The 23,408-nt window shown below is 47.2% G+C and overlaps 1 protein-coding gene across 1 annotated transcript in view; it reads left to right on the top strand.

Moving 5' to 3' along the window:
• The first annotated feature begins 334 nt into the window (after window positions 1-334).
• The window catches only part of PUM3 (pumilio RNA binding family member 3), a 38,033-nt gene continuing 14,959 nt past the window's right edge, over window positions 335-23,408 (top strand). Inside the window, exons 1-10 of the mRNA XM_083419981.1 lie at window positions 335-534; window positions 1,841-2,023; window positions 3,924-4,059; window positions 5,582-5,657; window positions 14,990-15,083; window positions 15,164-15,230; window positions 17,672-17,846; window positions 20,784-20,887; window positions 21,483-21,561; window positions 22,112-22,210. Coding sequence (XP_083276107.1) covers window positions 447-534; window positions 1,841-2,023; window positions 3,924-4,059; window positions 5,582-5,657; window positions 14,990-15,083; window positions 15,164-15,230; window positions 17,672-17,846; window positions 20,784-20,887; window positions 21,483-21,561; window positions 22,112-22,210 — 1,101 coding nt within the window. The 5' untranslated portion in view covers window positions 335-446. The remainder of the gene's footprint in view (window positions 535-1,840; window positions 2,024-3,923; window positions 4,060-5,581; window positions 5,658-14,989; window positions 15,084-15,163; window positions 15,231-17,671; window positions 17,847-20,783; window positions 20,888-21,482; window positions 21,562-22,111; window positions 22,211-23,408) is intronic.

Below are 23,408 nucleotides of genomic sequence, written 5' to 3'. Positions count from 1 at the left end.
GGATGAAGGCGCAGCCATTGCTCCGAGCGCGGCCGCCTGAGGGTGCCGCCGCCGCCGCCACGCAGCCCCGAGCGGGGACTCCCCTCGGAGGGAGCGCGCAAAGGGACGCGACCGCGCAAGGGGGAAGCCGGAAGACGGGCGCGCGCGTGTCACTCTGTATCCTTTCTACGTCTATGGGCCTCGCAGAAGCCGCAGCCACTTCCGCTTCCCCTTTGGACAGCGGGAGAATGGCGGAAGGCGCCCCCTGCCGACCACCCCGCCGGCGTTCCAACGGGAAACGGAAGTGCTGGCAGATGTGTCCCGCTGCGCGGCTTCTCGCGAGGCCCCTTGTCCAATGGGAGCGAGCTTCCGCCGGAAGAAGCTGGGGAAGAGAGCGGAAGTGCGGCTGGAGACTTCTCCGGGAGGTCCGCACGTGGGGCTGAGCGAGGAAGCGAGTTTTCCGTCCCATGGAAGCCAAGCGCCGACGGAAGGGACCCGCAGGCGGAGGAGGAAGAGGCCCCGGGAAGAAGAATCTGGCCAGGAAGGCGGAGGAGGGTGAGGCGGGGGCGGGAAACGGGCCTCCCCTCCGAGGGCGAAGGCAAAGGGGTTGACCCCGACCCTCCTCTACAGCTGGGGGGGCGTGGGTGTGTTTTATGGGGACCCCCCCCTCGCATCGCCCGGGTCTGGGGAAGAGAAGAATTGGAGGTCGCTGGCCGAGATCTTGCGGAGGCTTTATTATTATTATTATTATTGCTTTGTGTACCATCTGGTGGAAAAGTGCAATACAAATTTAACACATACAGAAATAATTCTGTGAACCGCCTTGAGATCTCCACGTATAGGGTGGTAAAGGGACCTCTGACCATTAGGTCCAGTCCTGGCCGACTCTGGGATTGGTAGATAAATTCAAATAATAATAAGGTAAAGGGACCCCAGAGCATTAGGTCCAGTCGTGGCCAACTCAGGGGTTGGTAGATAAATTCAGTTAATAATAATAAGGTAAAGGGACCCCTGACCATTAGGTCCAGTTGTGACCGACTCTGCAGTTGGGGCGCTCATCTCGCTTTATCAGCCGAGGGAGCCGGCGTACACCTTCCAAGTCATGTGGCCAGCAAATTCTATTCCCGTTAAATAATGTATCCTGTTATGTATTCTACGTTTCTAATGATGAATAGACATTGCTGTTTAGTGTGGAACTTGAATTCGTTCTCACGGAGGGTGGGCCATTTTCTAGTCACCATAATTATATGAAGAAACCTGACTTGGAAAGTGGAAGACTGTGTTTTGTTTTTTAAAAAATCATGTAGGCACTTTTTATTTATTAAATTAAGGTATGAATGTATAGAATCAATACAGTTCCCTACCCCCCGGAAGTGACAAGCCACATGTTTCATATAACTGTTTTAACATCACTGTTACAAACAAAGTGGAAGACTGTTTGATGTGAAGTTGCCCACAACACTTCCCTGTACTTTAGCATATAATTCTGCTTTAAGCACACCAGTGGCAGGAATAAAGGGTAACTCAAAACATATCCGCTGGGAAAATGTTCTGTCATATTAGCTGTATGCTATGTACTGTATGTAAGTCCACCGAATGGTAGGGATTGTTAGATAAAAACTAATCTAATAATCAAGCGGTTTCTACCAAAAAAGTAATTTTATTTTATTTTTTACAAAATATACAAGTACATTATGCATTTTCCATCTTAAGGTTTTTGTCCCATGTTGCCTTTTGCTCTTCCATTTATCCTCCCTGAATTGAAATTTAAAGGTGGACTGAGAAGAATATAATACATATTGAATACAAACTGATCTGTTGTTGATTTTGTGAAATTATCTCTTTTGAAAACTTGAAATAGATGCTGGTCCTCCAACCAAATTAAATAGAAAAAGTGGTGAAGATGGCAAGCCGAAATTTAAACGTAAGAAATTTGAGAGAGGAAACAAAAAGCCTGGTAAAACTGGAGTGAAACAATTCAAGAGTAAACAACCATCAGAAAAATTTACCAGGAAGCGCAAACTTCAAGATGATAAAGAAGGAGGTGAGAATAATACTTGAGTTTTTTTAAAGATATATTGATCAAAGAAAGATAAATGTCTCAGTGAATCTGCTACTTTTAAGATATTTGAAGGCGTCTACTGTCCACAATCTATTGATGATGTGACAGGGCCTTCTCTGCCCTTGGCCCTGTTTGTGGAATGCCATCCCCATAGAAGTTGCCATTTTTTTTTGGTGCCAGTTCAAGACCTGTCTTATTTGCTCAGGCTTTTGAGTATTTTATCTAGTTGGTTTAGCTTACTGAGTAGCTTTAGTTGTTCCTATTTGAGGTGTTTTTATGGTTTCATCACTTTGTATTGCGTGATTTTTTTAAATTTAAGTGTTCCAATCCACTCGGGTACCTATACAGATGATGAGCTATAAGTAGTTTACATCTTAATGATGAATGTATTCTTTTAAAGAATGTGTGAATTGTGACCAGCCTGCATGCTGTAGATTCATCTCTGCACAAAACTTGCATTTAGAGCTGAGACAGTGGTTTGAAGCAGGGCCCCACAGTGCTATGCTGTCCTTGGTAGTGAAGTAAAACATTGTGGTTCGTAGGTCCCGCCCAGCGTTCAAATTAGCCAGGCGCATTTTGCACCTGGCTATTGTCCACTTGCAACCAAGTGAAGATGCCTGGGTGCCAGGATGGTGCCTGACGTCTCCACCATGTGGGGATCATTAGGTCTCATCTGTTTTCACACACTAACAACACATCCTGTAGAATGCTACCAGTTATATGTTACCTGCAGAAGGAATTTCAGAAATCGAACTGCTATTTCTGTGCCGCCTGAACAGGAGCAGTCACCATTACGAAAAAGATGTAGGAATAGGTCGATATATATATGTGGACTGTCCCTGGATCACATGACTTTTGTTCTTTAGGTTCTCCAAGCTCTTAACGCTGCTCATGGTTGTCATTTGTACTAGCCAGCTGTTTAACTGAGAATCAATCACAGTCAGTCCATCCTTTGAAAAATAAGACTTTAGAGCCGTCTTGCGCCCAAATGGCAACTAGACATTCCATCTGGGTGGCTGTAACCTTGATTTAGGGAGCCATTTAGCACCTATCTGAGTTTCTAACACTTGACTGGTAGGTCCCACCCCTTCCTAGCTTGACCACGGGGATGGGGGCGAGGATGGGCCCTGCCTGCCTTTCTTGCAGGAAACTAGACAGTTTGGCTGCTGCTTGGCTTATATCTTCTTTGTGCCTCAGCGTCACAGCAGCCAAACCATCCCAAGCTTTCCCCCTAACATGGGAGTGAGGAAAAGTGCAGCAGTAGCCACACAACTCCTGGAATAATACCCAACCAGTCACGATTTTGTCTCCAAGGTTGACGGCAGCACACTTGCCATTGTAAATGTAGCAAGGACGGATGGTCAGGAGCATGAGTTATGAGCCTGAGGTTCAGATTTTAGTTAGGTCATGAGTTTTCAGAGCTTGCCTTGGGCAAAACCCACACCTGTAATATCAGGATAAAAATGAGTCAGAGCTCCATGATAAAGAGCAGGCGTTTTGTATGGAAATGGTTGCTAGTTCAACCTTTGGCATTTGGAGATTAAGGAAAGGTGGAGAGTCACTGGAGAGCCTTTGTCTGAGTCTACTCTACTGGGCTGTATGTATCCATGGTTCAACTTGGTATTGTGTAAATGAACGAGCTGCTGTTTCAGAATAAGCTGTAACAGTTTTTAAAAGCTGGTTCTTTCCTCCAGACTGACATTCTTGGAATTTTAAACAGAGGCACAGCTGACAAAAATTGATCAGGGAAGTGTTGCTGTCGGAGAGGATCCCATGAGCAGAGCAGTCTGCATCCAACAGTTGGCACTATTTCTTAATTAACTTGTGTGATGTTTGATGCATCTTAACGTGTGCTACAAAATGAATGCATTTTTGTCATCAGGGTCGGCGCCTAAGAAGCCTAAATGGGACGACATCAAGAAGAAGAAGAAGGAGCTGAAGCAGAGCCGACAGCTGAATGACAAAGCCAACTATGATGTGGTGCTTAAGGGAAAGCAGATTTGGGAATCTCTGAGGCAGTAAGAACGATTTGCGCTGCATTTTCCTGAACTTAACACTGTACTTGTTTTTCCTCCTCACGAAGGAAAAAAGTTTGTCCTGCCTTAGACTTCAGTATAAAGCGCACACAGACATGGTTTGTTGCTGCAGTTGTCTGTGTGGATTATAAAACTGAGGCTGTACGTCAGTGTTTTAGGTTCATTAAAAAAATAAAATCGTAACTAGATGAATATGTGTCCTTCATTAAAGCATGGATAAAGGATTACATATTACAAAAGAAACTTTAGACAAAGAGGCTACCTGCACGTTGAGCACCCTGCAGTGTTTGTCACCAGCTGTGAAGTGTTTGGCTTGAGTGTACAAGCCCAGGCCGCCTCCACACCTTGCTTTTGCAGTCCTATGATGTTGCTTTAAACAGCCATGGCTCCCCACCATCTAATCTGGGGGCTGTAGTTCTTAAATTGGTTTGACAACCCGTCCCTCCTCCCAGAGAACCCTGGGAATTGTAACTCTGGGAGAGGAGAATAAGGGTCTCGTGGCAACGCTCAGCACCCTTAACAAGCTACATCTCCCAGAATTCATTGGCAGAAGCCATGCCTGTTTCAAGTGGTTTTGCTTTAAAAGTGTGGAGTCAAATCTCTGCTCAGTCTTAACTCACTGAATGGCCTTGGGCAAGTGGCAATCTCTTCACCTAATCTGCTTTACTCGGTGGTTGTGAGAGCTCTCCTCTCCCCCCTCAGCCATCCGTTGCACTGATCATGCTGCTGATCCACTCTGCTACCAAAGTGGCAAGGATCTAGTCACGCATTATAGGGGGTTGGACTAGATGACCCTAGGGGTCCCTTCCAACTCTACAAATCTTTGAATCTATGCTGTGTTTCACTAAAAGGGTGGGTGCTCTTGTCATTAGACTTCCCAGTGGAAGGTATACAGCACTGTGTCCTTAATAAAGTTGGGCACCAAACCTCTTACCAGCCATATTTGTGTGGAGGCATTCCCTGCCTCCCCAAAGAAAAGGTTTTTGATTGTAGTAAGGGGATGAGCTTTGGAATGGACAAGAAGCAAATACTGTAATCTGTTAGGCTGCTCTCAGTTGCTTCTGGACAGCACTTTAACATGTTAGTCTTCCAACATTAGAATCATAGAATCATAGAGTTGGAAGAGACCACAAGGGCCATCGAGTCCAACCCCCTGCCAAGCAGGAAACACCATCAGAGCACTCCTGACATATGGTTGTCAAGCCTCTGCTTAAAGACCTCCAAAGAAGGAGACTCCACCACACTCCTTGGCAGCAAATTCCACTGTCGAACAGCTCTTACTGTCAGGAAGTTCTTCCTAATGTTTAGGTGGAATCTTCTTTCTTGTAGTTTGGATCCATTGCTCCGTGTCCGCTTCTCTGGAGCAGCAGAAAACAACCTTTCTCCCTCCTCTATGTGACATCCTTTTATATATTTGAACATGGCTATCATATCACGCCTTAACCAATTAACTTCTTAAAAATAATAATTGTTGCATTGTCTAAAGATTTTCTTGTTTTTATAGGAAAAAATGTGAGAAGGAGAAGCGGGAAAAGATGTTGACTGAACTCCAAGAGCTGCTTCGTGGGAAAATAAAAAATGTAAGCAGGATAGCAGAATACAGTGAAACATGACTCTCAAATGGCTGGATTTGTTGGGGTTTTCTAATGAAGGGGAAAGGGCATGTCTGGTTCTGCTGCCCCTCCATATGGTGGGGGCTGGTGGGGGGGGCAAGTGGAATGTCTGTTCCCAGGCCCAAGGGTCATCCTAACAGTTTATCTACCTGTTGCATCACCTGCCAAGTATCTCAAAGGTCTCCAAGCCCAGGACACAGCTTTTCAGCAGGTGCAAGCAGCAGGAAGAGGAAGCAGGAATACAGTGGTACCTTGGGTTAAGTACTTAATTCGTTCCGGAGGTCCGTTCTTAACCTGAAGCACCACTTTAGCTAATGGGGCCTCCTGCTGCCGCCGCGCCACCGGAGCATGATTTCTGTTCTCATCCTGAAGCAAAGTTCTTAACCTGAGGTACTATTTCTGGGTTAGCGGAGTCTGTAACCTGAAGTGTCTGTAACCCGAGGTACCACTGTTTCCCATTCTTTGGATCCAATTCATTGTATTGTCTTGTACTGGAATGCTTCACCTGTTTTACCATCATCATCATCAATGTATTATTATTTTAAGTTTTATTTTCAATGCAGAATCATAACAAAAATTACAAACATTGAATCCAGAATAATACTATACAAACAAAAAAAACTGCAACATACCCAAAAAAAAGGAAAAGGAAAAAAAGCAGAGGAAACAAAACAAATACAAAAAGGCACACATCTACAGAATGAAACCATATCATCACTATAATCTAGTCATTACATACATATACACATATAGACTTCCTTCCTTTGTTCTAAGACCTCAAAAAAAAAAAAAAATACTCTTACTATATTGTTGTGTCTAATTAGATTACTTCCATCTTTGTACTTTTTTTTTTATTACACCATTTTTCTTTTTCTTTAACCCTGTAAAGCATCATTCATTACATACCGATATACTTACTCCAGAACAATGTTTTTTCATATACTCTTTTGCACAACCCCATTCTTTTAATAATTTCTGGTCCGATTGTCCCCTGATGTATGCTGTGAGTCTTGCCAGATTTATGTATTCACAAAATTTAATTTGCCATTCTTTCACTGATGTAATTTTTCTCCCTTTCCAGTTTTTTGCTATAAGCATCCTGGCAGCTGTTGTTGCATAAAGGAATACTTTGACTTTAACTTTGATTGTCGGGAATATCATTTGTAATTAAACCTAAAAGGAATGCCTCCGGTTTTTTACTGAAAGATATTTTAAACATCTTTTTGAGTTCTTCATAAATTTCGTTCCAGAATTGTTTAATAGGTCAGCATTCCCACCACATGTGAAACATTGTTCCTATTTCTTTTTTGCATCTCCAACAGGTATTCGATTTTAATTTATAAATTTTAGCCAATTTTACCGGAGTTAAGTACCATTGGTACACCTTTTTCATAAAATTTTCTCTGATTGTATAACATGCCGTGAATTTAATATCATATTTCCATAATTTCTCCCATTGGTCCAGCCGAATTACATATCTGTCAGAGCTGGCTCCGGGTCCCAGCTCACCAAGGACCAACGCTAGCCGGTAGTACAGTATCAAAGTCTTTATTGAAGAATAGTCTCCATTTACAAATCTCAGCGTCCCAGCTCTACGTCTGAGCTTTAGACCGGCGAAGCTCTATCTGGATCTCCGCCCCCTGTGCACCAGCTTAAAACTCTAATCTTACTCCACCTCCTCCTTCTCTCTCTCTTCCTCTGGGTCTTACTACCCCCCGGGGTCTCTTCCCTCCTGGACTCTTCTGACGCAGAGCTGGACCCCTCTGACTCCTCCCCCTCTCTTCGGCGTGCTTTAGGACCTGGCTCCCTACCCGGGCTGCCCACCTTGCCGCCCTCCTGTACATTTGAACTTGGCGCGCGCGCGCGTTTAACTTTCCTGATGACCGTTTCCTCGCTCCCTGACGAGGGTGTGGCCACTCCTGCTTCACGCTCTCCCTCTGCCTGCGCGCTCCCTGATCCCGATGCCTTGGACTCCTCCCCCCTACTGCACTCTGGGGGGGAAGCTGGTCCGGATTTCCAGCTGTTACTCTCTGAGTCCCCTCTGGCCCCCTCTTCCCGAGGTGTCCCCCTTGCCCTGACCATGGGGGCCCCTTTCTGTGAATCCTCCGAGTCACTGGAGAGACTCAGAGACCTCGGACTACTGTCGCCGCTGACATTTCCTTCCGACTCCTCCCCCTCGCTCTCCGTTTCTTCCCTCTCCTGTGACTCTGCTCCTGAACCCCTGACATCCATCCCCCCCTCGAAGCCCCCCCTTCCCCCCTCCCCTTCCTCCGGCGGGGGTGCTGGGTGCTCCGTCGTTGTGGGGGTGAATGGTGGATACAGTTCGTCCCCCGTGGCGTGCATCCAGTTAGAGAAATCCGGCTCGTCCTCCATGTCTTCGCCGACCTCGTTCTCCTCTGCTTCCATCTCCGTGCCGCCATGCTCGAACCCAACGTCCTCCCCCATCACGTCCATGTCCCTCTCACCCTCGTTCCCCTCTGGGTCCGTTCCCTGCCAAGGGCCCCTCAGCCACCTCTCCTCTCCTCGATTGTCCCACCAAAACGAGCGGTCTGAGGCAAACCCCGAGGGCGAGCCCTCCGGTGAACGTGTTTCTAATGCTGGTTCTTCGTCCGATGTGAATCCCTGGAACGTGCTGGTAGAAAGCGTGGGTGTGAAAAGCCAGTCGTCGAAATACTCGGCTGGCATGGGCCTGTGTGGGAACAAGGCATGAAACTCCTCTTTGAGGAGAGGCTCGTCCAGGGCATAGTCCGGCACCCAACTGTTGGCGCTGGCCGGGGTACCTTCCCTTGCGAGAAAATATTCTACTCCCTCCTCCCCCCATCTCGAGTCCAAAATCTCTGTGACCTGGTTGATGGGTTCTCTTCTTGGCGACTCCCTCCTTGGGGGGGCCTCCCTATACGGGTCTGGTGCCGTGCCCTGCGCCTGAAATCGGTGAGGTGCTTTGTAGGGCGTGAGCACCGACCTATGGAACACTGGGTGCATTCTGGATCCCTCCGGAAGTGTCAACCGGAAGGCCACCGGATTGATCTGTGCCTCAACTAGGTAAGGTCCTAGCTGCTTATGTCCGAGTTTCTTCTTAGCTAAAGATCTGGTCGGCACTGCGTGGGCCGCTAACCACACCCAGTCTCCCACCTGTATGTCTTCACCAACCCTCCTGTGCTTGTCAGCCTGCAGTTTGTATGCGTGCTTTGCAAGCTCTAATTGCCTCCTAAGCTGATCGTGGACTTCCTGCCATTCCGCCGCCAAGACTTCCGCTGCCTGTGGCTCCCCCTCCCCCAGTTTCTCTAATCCCGGGAAGGTTCTGGGATGCCTCCCGTTGTTGGCGAAGAACGGCGTCACCCCTGTGGACACGTGCTTCGTGTTGTTGTAAGCGAACTCAGCGAGTGGCAGGTAGTCCACCCATGTCGTCGGCTGTTGATTTGCATAGCATCTCAGGTACTGCTGCATGATGGCGTTGACGCGCTCCGCTTGTCCGTTGGTCTGCGGGTGTCTCGCCGACGCTAGGTTGATCTTGACGTTCAGGAAACCCATCAGCTTCTGCCAGAAGCTCGAAATGAACTGGCGCCCCCTGTCGGACAAGATAGACCGTGGCAGTCCGTGCACCCTGAAGACGTGGTCTATGAACAGTTTGGCGGTCTGTTCTGCCGTGGCCACCTTCGCGCACGGAATGAAGTGGGCCATTTTAGTGAACATGTCCACCACCACTAGCACTGCCGTTTTACCCCTCGAGCTGGGTAAATCCGTGACAAAGTCCAGTGCCACCCTCTCCCACGGTTCGCTCGGGGTCTGCAGCGGTTCGAGCAGTCCTGCCGGAGGTTTGTGCACTGACTTGGCCCTTTGGCAAGTGTCGCACCTCGAGACGTACTCCGCGACTTCCCCCCTCATCTTGGGCCACCAGAAATCTCTGGCAACGAGTTCCGCCGTCTTCTCCTTGCCGAAGTGCCCGGCGGTTGGCGCGTCGTGCAACTGCTGCAGTACTTTCGCGCGGAGCTCATCTCCCGGTACATAGAGTGCTCCTCTGCGGATGAGCAATCCGTCCCTTATTTGGAACTCGTCGTTTTTCACCGTGCCCTTGCGCACCTCCTCCATCTTGGCTAGAGCGAAGGAGTCCTCCTGCAGTGCTCGACGGACCGCTTCCAGGTCCACGGTTGCGGAAGCGCACGCCCACGCTTTCTGGGCGAAAATGTGCTTGGCCGCTGCTGGCGCCGCTTCTTCGAGGTATTGCGGCTTTCTGGACAGTGCATCTGCCATGATGTTGTTGTCGCCTGGGATGTATTCTATCCTGAAGTCGAAATCCGCAAAGAACTCCGCCCATCTGATGTGCCGCTGGTTCAGGAACCTTGCCGTGCGCCAGTACTCCAAGTTCTTATGATCCGTGCGAACCTGCACAGTGTGTTTGGCCCCGATGAGGAAGTGCCGCCACGCCTTGAATGCTGCATGAATGGCCAGCAACTCCCTGTCCCAGATGGTGTAGTTCTGCTCTGACTTGCTGAGCTTCCTAGAGTAGAAGGCACACGGTCTCCAGTCCCCATGCGGGTCCTCCTGCAACAGTACGGCGCCCACGGCTCTGTCTGAGGCGTCCGTCTCAACCCTCAGCGGTTTGCTGGGATTCACATGCAGTAGCTGCCCTTCGGACGAGAAGAGACGCTTGAGGTTCTGGAAGGACTGCTCCGCTTGCTCCGTCCAGATGAACTTCTTCTTCTTGGAGCTGAGCGTGTCGGTAATGGCCGCTGTCTGCATCGCGAACCCCCTGATGAATTTGCGGTAAAAGTTGGCGAACCCCACAAACCGCTGGACCTCCTTCCGATTGCGCGGGCTCTTCCAATCCAACACCGCGCGAACCTTGGCGCTGTCCATGGCGAGCCCCTTGTCCGACAGCTTGTAGCCCAGGAAATCCACCTCCTTCCTGTCGAACTGGCACTTCTCCAGCTTTGCGTACAGCCGATGCTCCTGCAGTCGCTGCAGAACCTCCTTGACGTCCCCCTCGTGGGTCTCCTCAGATTCTGAGAATATCAGGATGTCGTCCAAGAAGCAGACGCATTTCTTGTAGAGAAGACCCGCCAGGACGTGATGCATGAACGCTTGAAAACAATGGGCGCCATTTTGTAAACCGAAGGGCATAACTCTATATTCATATGTGCCCAGGGGCGTGAACATGGCAGTCTTCCACTCGTCCCCCTCCCGTATGCGGATCAGGTTGTACGCCCCTCTCAGATCCAACTTTGTAAAAACGCGTCCTTTCCTCACCGTTGCAAGCAGGTCATCTATTTTGGGCATTGGAAAGGCTGTGGGCTTGGTCTTTGAATTTAAGAGCCTGAAATCCACTACAAGTCTTTTTTGGGGCGTGTCCTTTTTCTTCACAAAGAATACAGGACTGCCCCCTGCTGCTTTCGACTCCCGGATGAAACCGCGCTTTAAGTTGAGGTCTATGAACTCCTTGAGCTCCTGCAGCTCGTCTTCAGACATGGAATACAGTTTCCCGGCTGGCAGCGTCGCCCCTGGCAGGAGGTCAATCTGGCAGTCATAGGGCCTGTGGGGAGGCAGCTTGTCTGCTTCCTTCTCGCAGAAAACCTCCAAAAACGCTGCGTACTTGCGTGGCACTGCTTGCAGCGTGCTCAATTGTAGCTGCGTGTCTTCCCCTCCTTCTTCTTGGCTACGAAGAATGCAATGTTCCGCGCAATAGGAGGAACCGAAGGTCAATTGGCGTTGGTACCACGCCAATGCTGGACTGTGCCTGTGCAGCCAACTCATGCCCAAGACTACCGGCGTGCCTGACAGTTTGGTGACGTTGAAGCTGATGACCTCTTGGTGATTTCCAATCCGCATCACCATTGGTTGCGTTTGTTGCACCACTTGCCCCCCTAGCAAGTCCCTGCCATCCACTGTGACAACCTTCAGGGGCAGTGTGGCTGGCAGCAGTGGTATATTGTGCTGCTGAATAAAATCCAGTCCTATAAAGTCGGCGTTGCTGCCGGAGTCAATGGTGATCGGCACTTCCAGAGTGCTTCCGTTGGGCAGTTGGAGAGACGCTGTAAGCTGCACCACTGGTTTGGGTGGGAGGGGGTCTGTGGGCTGCAAAATCCCTGGGGATTGTTTCATTGATTTGTCTGGCTGGACCCCAGTACCTCTTCCTCCAGCCAGACTCTGTCGTTTCCCTGCTGCGTTGCTTCTGTCACTGTTGCTGATGCTGCAGTGTGCTTGTGGAGCCTCTGGGGACACTCTTTCGCCATGTGTTGAGCACTGTCGCAGATGTAGCACTTCCTGTTCCCTCTAGGAGGCTTCGTCTTGACTGCTCCCGGCGTCAGGGCTCTGGTAGCTGACTGAGCCCTGGCACCTCCGAGCTCCATCGGTTCCTCTCCCCCTCCCTGCGAGGGCGTGGACTGCGCACGCGCTGCTTCTTTGGGATAGAAGGGAGGTGCTCTGGCTGGTGCCCTTCCCCAACGTCCTTCTTCTCTGTTGCAAGGACGTTCCTCCAGATGCACCCCGATCTCCAGAGCCCTCTGGACCACTTCCTGGGTGCTCCTTGGCCTCTCCCCCCTTCCAATCTCGGCTTTTACTTCTGTATTCAAGCCCTCCCAAAAGAGATCTCTCACTGGCGCAGAAGCTTTGTCCCATCCCAGTGCATGAACCAGTGCGAAGAAACGCGTATGGTACTGACGCACGCTGGCTTTGCCTTGCTTAAGTCCATGTATGTCTCTCCTGGCAATATCAACGTCTATCTTTGATAAAAAACACGAGTCCATAGCTTTAATGAAAGCCTTCGCGTCTTGGAGCGCCGGATCATTGTCCCTCCATAAATTTCTCAGCCACGTTTTGGCTTCACCATGCAAATGGGATAGGATAAACCCCACTTTCTCTCTTTCATCTCTAAAGTCTTTGTCAAGCAGATCCAGCGCAAACAACAGGTCTGCTCTAAAGTTGGGGTACTGCTGTAAACTCCCGTCAAAATGGGATACAAGGCTGCCTCCCCTCTTTCCCAATCCAATGCCCTCTGCTTTGGATCCAGGTGGCCCCTGTTTGGAAATCACGTCCAATCTTACTTGGAGATCCCGGTAGGCGCTACTCATTTCCTCCTCTCTTTTTCTGGATGCAATTACCTCCGTGCTGAGTCGTGTCACAGCTTCTTGCAGGGCGGATATCTGCTCTTCCGTCGTCATCTTGCCTGAGTTCTGTGAGCTCTTGAAGCACCCCTCCTCTGCCCTCGCTGCGTCAACTCACGTGGCGAGGTTCTTGGTGCCAAAACTTTAAGAATGGAGATAGAGCTTACTGTCAGAGCTGGCTCCGGGTCCCAGCTCACCAAGGACCAACGCTAGCCGGTAGTACAGTATCAAAGTCTTTATTGAAGAATAGTCTCCATTTACAAATCTCAGCGTCCCAGCTCTACGTCTGAGCTTTAGACCGGCGAAGCTCTATCTGGATCTCCGCCCCCTGTGCACCAGCTTAAAACTCTAATCTTACTCCACCTCCTCCTTCTCTCTCTCTTCCTCTGGGTCTTACTACCCCCCGGGGTCTCTTCCCTCCTGGACTCTTCTGACGCAGAGCTGGACCCCTCTGACTCCTCCCCCTCTCTTCGGCGTGCTTTAGGACCTGGCTCCCTACCCGGGCTGCCCACCTTGCCGCCCTCCTGTACATTTGAACTTGGCGCGCGCGCGCGTTTAACTTTCCTGATGACCGTTTCCTCGCTCCCTGACGAGGGTGTGGCCACTCCTGCTTCACGCTCTCCCTCTGCCTGCGCGCTCCCTGATCCCGATGCCTTGGACTCCTCCCCCCTACTGCACTCTGGGGGGGAAGCTGGTCCGGATTTCCAGCTGTTACTCTCTGAGTCCCCTCTGGCCCCCTCTTCCCGAGGTGTCCCCCTTGCCCTGACCATGGGGGCCCCTTTCTGTGAATCCTCCGAGTCACTGGAGAGACTCAGAGACCTCGGACTACTGTCGCCGCTGACATTTCCTTCCGACTCCTCCCCCTCGCTCTCCGTTTCTTCCCTCTCCTGTGACTCTGCTCCTGAACCCCTGACAATATCCTATATCACATGCCCATTTAATCATGACTTCTTCATCCTTTAATTCCCATTCTAATAATAAATTATACATTTTGGATATATTTTTTGAGTTTTGTAATAATACTTTTTGTAATTTTGATTCTTCTTTTTCAAATCCTATTACTTTATCCTGATTGAATATTTGTGCAATTAGGTGATATTGTAACCATGTGGTACAGTATTGGGTCACCTCTTCGTATGGTCTTAGTTTTAATTGGCCCTGTTCTTCCTTTAGGAGCTGCTGGTATGTCGCCATTCTTCCTATAGTATTTTTCTTTTTAACCGATATTACTTCTGACGGTGAGACCCACCATGGGGTTTTCGGTTCTAACAACCTTCTATGTCTCACTCAGACCTTGTATAATGCATTTCTAATTACGTGGCTTAGGAATTCTTTATGTACTGCCACTTTGTTAAAAATTAGATAGGCATGCCAACCATATCTGTTGTTCCATCCCTCCAAGTCTAGAATGTCACTGTTATCTAACTTGATCCAATCTTTGATCCAAGTAAAGCATGCCGCATCGTAATATAGTCTCAGGTCTGGGAGTCTGTCTCAGGTCTGGGAGTCAAAACCTCCCCACTCTTTTATGTTGGTTAATTAACCGGTATTATTTTTATTTATTAAATTTGTATACCGCCCTATGCCTGCAGATCTCAGGGCGGTTCACAGGATAAAATCACAATATAAAAACACAAATCAAAACAAAACAACCCAGTAACGTCCGTCCGTCCCCCGGAATAACCCTCTAGCATCGGATCCCATGATGCACCTTGTAAGGAAATGTGTTGCTGTGTTGCACTGTGTTATACATTTTGGATATATTTTTTGAGTTTTGTAATAATACTTTTTGTAATTTTGATTCTTCTTTTTCAAGAACCTTGTAAGGAAATGTGTTGCTGTGTTGCAAGTGTTTCTATTACTTATCTATAATAATAATAATAATAATAATAATAATAATAATAAGGGTTGTAGGAGCCCTTGAAATGCCAAATGCTCGAACGGTAAAAAGTACAAAGGCATTTCCTCCCCCCCCCCCCAAAAAAAAATTGGTTTAGTTTGTTTACTTGCCTAATGCCAGCACACTCATACGGTTCATTTCTTTGGGAGTGTATTATGTTTTGGCAGCCCCAGTTAGCCGCAGACAAATTTTAGGAATTTTGCTGAAGCCAACCGTGAAGCTAAATCTGTTGAAATGCAATGCTGCCTAAATGACTTAGGGAGAAGGATTCATCTCAAGGGAACCATTTATCCCCACAGATGGCATTTGCTCACGATTCGACCCGTGTCATCCAGTGCTACATTCAGTTTGGCAACGCAGAGCAAAGGCAAGAAGTCTTTGAAGAACTGAAAGGTACGGTTTCCGGAAACAAACGGCTTGCCTTCAGAGCTCTTGGTGTTTACAGCTTCTTATGGTGGTTTCTCATCCCACAGATAGTTTCACCGAACTGAGCAAAGCCAAGTATTCCAGAAATATTGTGAAGAAGCTTCTTGCCTATGGGTAAGTTTTTCTTTTTGTCAACGCTTCTCTCCACTTCTGAGGGAAGTCAAGCCAGAGAACAGAGTGTAAAGGAGAGAATGAGGGAGCTGGACTGCTTGGCTTCAAATCCTTGCTCAGCTTACTCTCTTGTGCTGGCCTGTTGTCAAAAAGATGAAATGGGCTTTGGCAGAACGCAATGTGAAGGTACAGTGGTGCCCCGCAAGACGAATGCCTCGCAAGACGGAAAATCCGCTAGATGAAAGGGTTTTCCGTTTTTCGATGCGCTTCACAGGACAAATTTCCCTATGGGCTTGCTTCGCAAGACGAAAATGTCTTGCGAGTCTTGAGATTTTTTTTCGCTCCCCACCCCCTTTTTCTAAGCTGCTAAACCGCTAATAGCCTTTTAGCAGCTAATCCGCTAATCCTTTAAGGCTTTAATAGCCGCTAAACCCTTAAACCTTTAATAGCCGCTAAACCGCTAATAGCCGCTAAACCGCTAATAGGGTTGCTTCGCAAGACGAAAAAACCGCTAGACGAAGAGACTCGCGGAACGAATTAATTTCGTCTTGCGAGGCACCACTGTAATGTTATTAAAGCCCACTCCTTCCCTATGATGATCCCACTGAGATAATGTCACTGCTCTGGAAAATGCTTGTGTGTCTAAAGTCCTCTAGCTCCAAAAGACAAAGAAATTGGTTTCGACTCTTCCAAGTCTCTGGATACTACTGATGTCTGTCCCACGTCTGAAAAATGCCAATTTGGTTGCTATGACTTGGATATGTGCCTCTAAAGCAGCTCATAGCATCATCATTTGTTAAAAAGTCGTACCATGTCATTTGTAGGCAACTTCTTTCTTTCTTTCTTTTTTTAAAAAAAATTGGTTTTCACAACATTATAAACACACAAACACATAAGACAAACAAACATAAATCATAGCCTTATTGACAATTACACTTATTAGCATTGTTAAGTGACTTCCTCGCATCCCCTTGGTTGAATTTCATTGCATATCCTTTTAACGGTTTTCCAAATCGCAGTTCTTACAAAATTTAACTTAAACATTAACATTCTTAGATCTTCAGGTTATGAAATTAAACATATTAATTCATCCCTTAACATAAATAAATCCTAAGCCAATTAAGTATCTGCAAGCTGTTTTCAGTTAATTTAACTTAACATATTTAACTAAGTAATCATTAAATTTAATTCACTCTTCCTGATACTCCTCCTTCTTCTGGTCGCGGACTCTTCCGGTTAGGTCGGCTAGCTCTGAAAAATCCATCATCTTCATCTGCCAATCTTCTATCGTTGGTAATTCTTGGGTTTTCCACTTTTTAGCTAACAGAATACGCGCAGCAGTTGTGGCATACAGAAATAATTTAACATCTTTCCTGGGCAATTCCAAGCCTGTTATTCCAAGAAGAAAGGCTTCTGGTTTCTTTATAAATGTATATTTCAACATTTTTTTCAATTCATTATAAATCTTTTCCCAGAAGTCTTTCACCTTGGGACAGGTCCACCACATATGATAAAAGGTTCCTTCCTTTTCTTTACATTTCCAACATAGATTGTCACAGTTGTGATATATCTTTGATAATTTTACAGGAGTCAAATACCTCTAAAACTTAGCTCAGTGCATGAGACTCTGCTTCTCCCTGAAGTTTGGTGCAAGTGCCAGGAAGCCCTGGAGAGGGACAGGATTTGTACCAAGCAACCAAAAACTAGGGTTGGTTACCAAGCAGAGCCAAACTGCCACCCAGTGATTGGCCTGCTGCTGGTGTCTCTCATATGAAACTTTGTATATTAATACACATAAGACACTCACACACAGTGAGATAAAACATGGGCTGGATCCAGACTGCCTTCCATGAACGGAATGGCTCTTCCAGTTCACAGAAGGCTTCTGATCCAGCAGAGGGATCCGGCTGTCGCAAGAAGGGAAGGCAACGGCTGCTGCTTCATCCCTCCCCCTGCAGAAGAAGAAGAGTTTGGATTTGATATCCCGCTTTATCACTACCCTAAGGAGTCTCAAAGCGGCTAACAATCTCCTTTTCTTTCCTCCCCCACAACAAACACTCTGTGAGGTGAGTGAGGCTGAGAGACTTCAGAGAAGTGTGACTGGCCCAAGGTCACCCAGCAGCTGCATGTGGAGGAGCGGGGAATCGAACCCAGTTCACCAGATTACAAGTCCACCGCTCTTAACCACTACACCACACTGGCTCCCAGCACTATTCCACAGGGTCCCGCAAAGGAAGAGGAAGGTGGCAAAAGTTGCCTCTCCTTCTGACAGCTCAGTCCCCTTGCTATTGGCATCAAAAGTTTGGATCAGAGTCTTTCTTTTCTCCCCACCGTTGAAAAAGAATAAAAAATCAGTTGTGTTTAATAAGTGATTGCTCAAAGTCTCTGGTCCGCTTTTCTTTTCTGATATGTTGAGCCGCTATCCGTGTTTCTTCCTGAAACAGAACGAAGCCACAAGTTGCAGAGATAATCAAAAGCTTTAAAGGCGAGGTCAGGAAGATGCTGCGCCATGCGGAAGCGTCGGCTGTGGTGGAGTACGCCTATAACGACAAAGCCATTTTGGAGCAGAGGAACATGCTGACTGAGGAGCTGTATGGGAACACATTCCAGGTCTACAAGGTGGTGTATCGAGGCAGCTTTTTGTCAGCTTTCCCCCACAGTATTGTTTTTAGATTTTAGATGCAGTGTGCCGTGGGAGAGAAAAGGAAGGGTGGCCAACGGGAAAGGAAATACAGTGGTACCTCGGGTTACAGACGCTTCAGGTTTCAGACTCCGCTAACCCAGAAATAGTACTTCGGGTTATGAACTTTGCTTCAGGATGAGAACAGAAATTGCTCAGCGGCGGCAGCGGGAGGCCGCATTAGCTAAAGTGGTGCTTCAGGTTAAGAACAGTTTCAGGTTAAGAATGGACCTTCAGAACGAATTACGTTCTTAACCTGAGGTACCACGGTAAAGGTAAAGGGACCCCTGACCATTAGGTCCAGTCGTGACCAACTCTGGGGTTGCGGCGCTCATCTCGCTTTATTGGCCGAGGGAGCCAGTGTACAGTTTCCAGGTCATGTGGCCAGCATGACTAAGCCGCTTCTGGTGAACCAGAGCAGCACATGGAAACGCCGTTTACCTTCCCGCCGGAGCGGTACCTATTTATCTACTTGCACTTTTGTGCTTTCGAACTGCTAGGTTGGCAGGAAAGTACCACTGTACTGCTGTTTTATTTCCAGAGCTGGAGCTCTGAAGGCGGGCCCCTCACCTGTGCCCTGTACATGCAATCAGTGCTGTTTGTGTCTCGCCCCGACAGAGTTTTCTTCCTATCTTTGAAGTCCTTCACTAGAGCAGAGCAGAGCATACTTGGGGCTAAAGGATCTCTGTCTGATCTACACCATGAAGAGGTGGTCTTGGGAATACTGACTTCACCACTATGAAAACTAGGAATTCTGTTTATAAGCAAACCTGCCATTCCCGTGGTTTTAGTTAACATCTTGATAGCTTCATTAAAACAGGAATATATAGCTACCTGATGCATAGATCTAAGCTAGCTGTTTCAAAAACGTATTGGCATCTGAACACATGTTTACTTGGTCCCTTCTCTGGGGGTTGACTTTATTAATAGAAGTTGGTTCTGCTTAAATGACAGAGGCCAACTTGAAAGACCTGCCGCCATGTTTTAATTTGTCTGGTGTGAAAGTCTGAATGCAAAGGCTTTATAGACAAAAATAGGTATTTGATTCCTGCAGAATTTAGAGATCTCTGGAGAGCATTGTTTAAGTTGATTGGTTTGCAATTATTGATTATTCAGGTACAGTATAAAGAAGTCTTACAGTTGAACTTGCTATACAACGTTTGACTTTTGACTTCAGTTTGAAATGGTCTAGTTCCATGCCCCCCATTGCTGTTTTTAAGGATTTAAAAAGTAATCATTAGCTTACATTTGAAAGGGAGTGGTTTTATTAGGAATTTTCATGTTTGAAAATCTGGATAGAGCCATTCCAGTTCCTATTAAAAAATTAAGCTTAATGAAGTTCTTTTAAAAGCTTTGAAACCACCAATACTAATACGCTATTACTTGAATTCTCCTTTCATTATGTGCTGCATCATTTTCTCTTAAAGACTCACAGATCACACATTGTGGATATCTTTAATGAGAGACCAATTAACCGGAGTTCCACTTTGCACACTAATTAGAAACTGTCTTCTTTTGGAAATGGTAGCTCAAAGTGAATGTAAGAAGCAGTTATACCTGCTGTTTTAACCCTTTTAAAAGCTGTGCATGAATAGGACCTACTTCAGCCTTTTTAATAGGACTCTTTTGCAAATTGCACTGTGATCCTTAACCTGCTTGCAGAGAAGTCAGATTTCTTCACTACCAGATTTGTGGTGCTGATGGGCACTCAGGTGCAACCGCCGGCTCCTCTATCAGTTCAATTTCAGGCACAGCTGCCCTGGTTCTGTTGGGGATGTGTGAGTAGGAAGCCAAACCCTGCATTGCTCTGAATTGGGATATCGTAGGTTTGACCATCTGAATGAGTCAAAGTCTCTATGCTGGAGCTGAGAGGCCACAATAAGGCAAGAGTGTCTTGTATTTCTTCAGAACAAAAAAGGTTGTACCCAGTTAGGATGGATCTTTGCAGAGCACACGTGAAGAAAATTATAATGGGGCAGTTCTCCCTTATTTGCAGCCCTTTTTATTATAAAAAAAGGATTCTCTGTATAGGTAAAACTGGATGGAGCAAAAAGGTCAAAGGTGAGGCTGGATGAATACACAAATACAGTGGTTATATACGCTTCAGGTTACACATGCTTCAGGTTACAGACTCCGCTAACCCAGAAATAGTACCTCAGGTTAAGAACTTTGCTTCAGGATGAGAACAGAAATCGTGCTCTGGCGGCGCGGCAGCAGCAGGAGGCCCCATTAGCTAAAGTGGTGCTTCAGGTTAAGAACAGTTTCAGGTTAAAAACGGACCTCCGGAACAAATTAAGTACTTAACCCAAGGTACCACTGTATAATGAATTAGTGCATTTCCCTTTTTTTTGTTCCAATTACAGTATTAAAATAGGCAGGCAGAGCATTTGACACCTATGTGTGTGTTTCATTCACCCTTTAGTCGCATAGTTTTATACACCTTGCTTTCTCTCCAGCCTGTCATTATGTTTCATCAGGACCTCTAGTATGTCAATAAGACCAGGTTGCAAGATAAACTCTCGCAAATGTATCCTTGGAAACGGAGTGCAGTTCAGGCTGTTCATAAAATGTCCTTCACTGGTCACTAGGTACAAAATGCCTTTTGTCTAGATCTTTCTGGAGACTTCAGTTCCCTCTTAAATGGTTAAATAGTAGGTGCCAGCTGGACCGTCCTTCACAGGTCATCTGAGGTCCATCACAGGGAAGCCAGTGGCTTATCAGAGGTGCTGTCTGTACGGAGCCTCTCAACTGAGTCTAATGAGGTCACAGTGTCAAGATACAGTGGCAGACTTGCTTTTATACTGAAGATTCTTCATTGTCCTTTTGGCTCTTTAATGTCATTAAAATTCAGCGTAGCGGCTTTTCTTAAATTTCAGTCATCAGAACACCCCACTTTAGAGGAAGTGTTGAAGGCTCAGCCTGAGAAGCGGGAGGCCATTCTGGATGAAATGAAACAGATCCTGACTCCAATGGCGCAAAAGTAAGGGCGACAATTTAGCATGAGGCGTATCGCAGCCAACTGTGTAGCGCTTCTCTTAAAAGTGTGTTCTCATCCCTTTTAACGTCTCTTGAGATAACTTTGAAACAGTTCCATTTTGAATGTAAACACTTAAGCTGGTGAAAGCCCAGCAGATCTTTCCAAGATGACTTATTTAATGTGGGAACATCGAAGGCTCTTCAAAAACAAAACCAGTCCCCCGTGCTTCTTCTTGCCTTTTGGGTCTCTCTCTCTCCTTAAAAGCAGGAGTGGGGAAACGGGGACCCTCCAGAGGTTGATGGGCCCCAAATCCTGTGATCTCTAACCATTGACCATTGGGTTGGGGCGGATGGGACTTGTGGTCTGCCAACATCTGGAGAGCCACGGACTCCCTGCCTGAGAGAGAGCCAAGGAGACACATAGGAACGCAGCCAAGTCCTGTGCACAGATTGGTCCTCTGGCTTGACAACTAGCCTGCTCTGGATGCAGCTGCAGATGTATCTATAACTTCCGTTACAATTCTCTGCACGTGCAGTTCCATGTCATGGTATTATGTAAGTACAGACTTCTGTTTGTTTCCCCCTGTTTCATCTTGCAGGGAGGCTGTGATAAAGCATTCGTTGGTGCATAAAGTCTTTCTGGACTTCTTTATCCATGCTACCCCAAAACAGAGATCGGTAAGTATTGGCACAGCTATGGGTTTTGATCTGGTTTCATGCTAACGAATAAACAGTACAAGTGCATGCAGAGCTGTGCCTCTTAGCAGCTCCTCCGCTTGCTGGATTAGGAATTTGAAGCATAACGAAGGTACTTCAGAGGATCCACGTGGTCTTGATGGGATACGCACCCTTCCCACTTCCTGGCACAACTTGCCAGGCATCATGTCTTGAAGCAGGACAGGGCTGAATCAGGGTGCTCAACTCTTGGTTTCTTTCTGGCTGCATTTGCGTACCTGAATTTAGACATTCTTCCTTATTAAATGCTGGTAGCCCTGGGATGATTGTGACCAAAGCACACTGTTCTTTGTCGTGCCAGTGGCCTCGGGCTCTTCTCTTTAGTTGCTCTTGTGTTACTCTGGTTCTGAGAATTTGAAATACTTTCCATTCCTGGTTGTAAGGAAAGATAACGCAGGCCCACAGAGCTGATCAGAATAATACCGTTTATATTATGGTAGTTGATTTGTGTTAAATCCATTAAAACCATCTCCTTAAATCTGGCTTTGTCTAGGAAATGATTGAGTCAATCAGAGAATCTGTAATCTACTTGGCACACACACACGATGGAGCCAGAGTCGCCATGCATTGCCTGTGGCACGGGACCCCCAAGGTTTGTATGCAGAGTCACTGGTCTGCGTGGATCAAATGAGAATTGGTGAGACCTTTCTAAAAAGTATCACTGGGGAGCCTTTTTACCTCGCTACGTAGCTGTGCCTGACTTTGACAAATGTGATTGTGAGACATAAAAGAATGGAAATGCCCAACCCTTTCGTTAGAATTAGTATCTAAAAGGTACTAAGGAGGCTTTATGACTAGCCTTGCGCCTCAAATGGAATGACAGTGCTTATCATGGTGCCTTGGCAAGCATGCTGAAAATTCAAACTTCAGAGAGAGAGAGAGAGCTGTGCCTTCATTATGTAAATGCTTAATGCTTGTGAGACTTGTACATAAGCTGAAGTGCTGTCAGGATCTCTTCCAGGGCTTTCCCAAAATACTGAAGACTTACAGGCTGGTTGCAGCACCCAGCTTGCTTATTTTGCATCCCATAGGGCGGGGATGTCCAAGTGGTCAACTGCGATTGACAGGTCGATCCCCTGGGGCTAGCAGTAGATCGTGGGCTCATTTTCCTCGGGGGAAACACCCACTCGCTGTGTCCTTGATTTGCGCCCGATTGCAAAGATGGAAGAGGGAGTTACTGCAGCCAGGTTTTTTACGTGATTAGCAATGCCTGCCGTTTCCCCCCACCCAAAGCAGCAGAACTATGCGGGGTTTCCCCTTAAAAAGCTGAACAACTTTGGTTTGGCCTCCTAAAAAAAAAGCTTGACAGCTTTTGACTTTCTGCTATAAAAAAAGCTTGACAACATTGGTCCCCGTCCCCCCAAATGGGTAGATCACTGCTAGTCCGTCCCCCCCCCCCCCCGGTGTAGATCAGGAGTTGGATGCCCCTGCCATAGGGAGTTAAAATGCCTCTTTGTGGAACATTGAAAGCTGTCCAAGCCCATCAGCAAAGAGAGGAGAGATGGGAGAAGAAGGTCTTTCTCTGTGTCTGCAGTGCTCTTCGTCTCCCTGGATTCAGGGGTGCAACGGGGCAGTGGTCCCAGTCTTTTCCCAGCATGTCTCAGCTAGCCAGGCATGCTGCCTTGACCTGCTGTGAATTTCTGAGAAGAGATTGCATGTTGTAGTTGAACTGGACAAGGGGAGGTAAAGAGACGATAAACAGCCAAAACGGAATGAAGTGAGGAGGTGGTAGCAGGGAGGAGATTACAGAGAAATATGGAGAAAGGGGGGCAGTTCATAGAGAGGAGAAT

This window comes from Podarcis tiliguerta (genome assembly GCF_965153285.1).
Source record: "Podarcis tiliguerta genome assembly, chromosome: 17".
Classification (NCBI taxonomy): Eukaryota; Metazoa; Chordata; class Lepidosauria; order Squamata; family Lacertidae; genus Podarcis; species Podarcis tiliguerta.
This window is presented reverse-complemented; position numbering and strand designations above follow the sequence as displayed.